This window comes from Guillardia theta, assembly GCF_000315625.1.
Source record: "Guillardia theta CCMP2712 unplaced genomic scaffold GUITHscaffold_553, whole genome shotgun sequence".
Taxonomy (NCBI): Eukaryota; class Cryptophyceae; order Pyrenomonadales; family Geminigeraceae; genus Guillardia; species Guillardia theta.
The window spans coordinates 1488-4639 of NW_005434159.1; the positions used below are offsets into that span (position 1 = coordinate 1488).

Consider the following 3152-nt stretch of genomic DNA (forward strand, 5'->3'; position numbering starts at 1 on the left):
GGACTCGTGTCGTAGTAGCGGGGCAGTTCCATGAATGCAAAGAGCTTTATTGTAGGTTTGGTTCCGAGCAGAAATCAGCTGCTGTGTATTCCTCGGCAACCGCAATCATATGCACAACTCCATCGTTGCAGCCTGGGAATCATACTGTTTCAGTGCTGTGTGACGGCACTTGGATCTCCAGCAGCTACACTCAGATTCAAATATTGCATTCTGATATTGTAATGAGCCTCATCCCAAGCATAGGTTTTGTCAGCGGTGGCACTCGTGTACACCTTCAAACCAGCCACCCTGTGAGATCCGAGGCCTTTAGCCATTGTGTTTTTGGTGACGCTAGTGTGGTACAAGTCCAAAAGAATGCACAAGATCAATATTTCTGTGTTACTCCAGCACACAAGCAAGGTAGTGTCGAAGTTCGAGTTGTGCAGAAGGACTCATCGTCATATGGAGGTCGTCAACCAGGCCCTTCCCTTTCGTTCTTGTACGTCGATGAGCCGGAGGTCACTGGAATCTACCCTAGTCTTATCAAATCTGGTAAACAGACGCTGATCTCCATAACTGGGCGCAATCTGCTTATGCCAGAGGCCTTTTGCAGCTTTGGCAACACAGGAAGCACTCGGGGGCGTGCCATGACGAGCACTCTACTTACCTGCATGGCACCGCCAATGCCACCAGGCCGATCATATTTACAAATCTCACCCAATCATGGCGGAAAGCTTGTTGCAAGCCTGGCTATAGAATTTGTTGATCAGCCCGTCATCACAGCAATACAGCCTACACATGTTCTCCTTTCGAGCAGTAGTAGACAGGTTGTGACGCTGTATGGACAGCATTTCATTGACAAAGAGATGATGTTATGTCGCTTTGGGCAACGAAAGACAGTGCGAGCTCAGGTGGTACAAGACAACAAGGTTTTGTGCATCTTTCCGAATCTTATTTATGTAGGCAATATGACAGTTTCTGTTGTCGATCATAGTGGATTCTCTTCCAACGAACAGCAATTTGTTGTATTGCCTTCTATTTTGATAGATAGAATTGTTCCATCCTGGATCCTTTGCACCATGCCGGCTGTACAGAAGAGCGGGACAGTGCTGATACGGGCAGTAGAGGGAGCCCAAGGGTCGAGTAGGGGCCTTGAGGGAGAAGTGAGGTATGTTTACTACAATGAGCCTGTGGTGACTCGCGTGGAGCCAAGCAGTGGCGCTCTGGAAGGGGGTACCATGCTGAGCCTGTATGGGCGGGGGCTGGAAGAAGGCAGCAATCTAACGTGCAGGTTCGGGACCGGAGATGCGGTCGCAGGCCGGCAAGAGACTTCTACGATGGCCACCTGTGTTGCACCCCCGCGCCCAGTCAAGGACGTCGTCTGGTTGCAGGTGAGCCTCAACGGAGGCGCGGACTTCTCCGGATCTGCAGTCGAGTACGCATATGAGGCCGGGGCTACGGTGGACGAGGTGAGGCCGTCCGCGGGAGATAGCGGGGTCGACGGTCAGACCGTGACCGTGATAGGCCGCCACTTCGGGTCGGGACAAGGGCTGAGCTGCTTGTTCGGGACAAGGGGGCGGGTACGGGGCATGCCGATGACGTCGACGGCGGTAGTCTGTGTAGCGCCGAGAGGGGGTCCGGGGGCGGTCGGGGTATCGGTGAGCAACAACGGAGTGGATGAAGGGCAAACAAGGGGCGGGTTCGTGTACAGCGGTGATCTTAAGGTAATACGCAAGGTCACCCCAAGCTCAGGGCCGTTGGCTGGGGGTACCAACGTGACCATAGCAGTCGACGGTTTGCGTCGGGCGGCGTTGTCATGGACGACAGAGAGACCTTGGGGTTGCGTTTTTGGAACCTCAGTCGTGCAAGCACAAGCTTTGACCACGTCGCTGATCAGCTGTAAGTCGCCTACAAGCTTGCGGGCAGGAGAAACGAAGATGTCGTTGGTGGACGATCTTGGTAACGTCGTTGTCAAGGGCAAGTCTGCATTCGTCTACTACGAGGGGCCAGAGGTAAGCTCGGTGGTGCCCAGCATAGGGAGACAGACGGGAGGTATGGTGGTAAGTGTCGTGGGCCAGGGCCTCATATCCCGAGATCCCGTTTGTCAATTTGGCCCGTCCATAGTCCAGGGCAAGGACGTTACGAGCCTTAGCTCATCAGTGCTGCTATGAGCACCGTGAACCGGCTAGTTTGCGCGGAAGAGGGGGGGTATCCTGGTGAGCCTCAACGGAGGCGCGGACTTCTCCGGATCTGCAGTCGAGTACGCATATGAGGCCGGGGCTACGGTGGACGAGGTGAGGCCGTCCGCGGGAGATAGCGGGGTCGACGGGCAGACCGTGACGGTGATAGGCCGCCACTTCGGGTCGGGACAAGGGCTGAGCTGCTTGTTCGGGACAAGGGGGCGGGTACGGGGCATGCCGATGACGTCGACGGCGGTAGTCTGTGTAGCGCCGAGAGGGGGTCCGGGGGCGGTCGGGGTATCGGTGAGCAACAACGGAGTAGAAGGAGAGACCGCTAGCGGCATCGTCAGCGTGAGGTATGAGTACCGCTCAGGGATGTCAGCAAAGTCCGTGGTACCTAGTCAGGGACCGTCAGTGGGAGGAACGGTCGTGAGAGTGATGCTTGAAGGGACGATCGGAGGTGAGGACGGGACTGGGGAGTGGCTCTGTGTATTCGGAGACTCTATGAGCCGCGGGCAATTGAACGTGTCATCGCCGGACAACGCTTCCGTGGCATGCAATCTGCCACCATCGATGCCCTCTACCGTCTCTGTACAAGTGCGACGACCGAGTGGACAGAAGCTATTAGGGGACCTAAGGTTCCAGTACGTACTTCAAGCCAGGCTCATAAGTGTATCTCCAAGTCAAGGTGGAGCAGGGGGAGGATCGAGGGTGACCATCACAGGAGAGGGAATCGGGCGAGAGGGGCTGAGGTGCTGGTTTGGGGACAAGGCCGTGGAGGGGAGAGGCGTGGAGTGGATATCGTCGAGTCTAATCAATTGTTTAGTGCCTGATTTTGGGCGTGTTCAACAATATATTTTTGTGCAGGTTCGCTGGTTTGATTCCTATATTCAAGACTCTCTTTTGTACCATGTACTGGAATCGCATGTCTCTTCTATATGGCCGTTGGCGTTCTGTTCGAAGCGTTCCACGATCACGGTCCCCGTATTTGAG

General features: G+C 55.2%; 1 protein-coding gene across 1 annotated transcript; it reads left to right on the forward strand.

Annotated features, from left to right (window-relative positions):
* Positions 1 to 1058: 1058 nt before the first annotated feature.
* On the forward strand, positions 1059 to 2667 carry GUITHDRAFT_122912 (hypothetical protein; the record flags this gene model as incomplete). Its single annotated transcript, XM_005817804.1, has 4 exons — positions 1059 to 1703; positions 1956 to 1991; positions 2181 to 2552; positions 2608 to 2667. The coding sequence occupies 4 exons, from the start codon at positions 1059 to 1061 to the stop codon at positions 2665 to 2667; spliced, it is 1113 nt and encodes a 370-aa protein (XP_005817861.1).
* Positions 2668 to 3152: the final 485 nt, after the last annotated feature.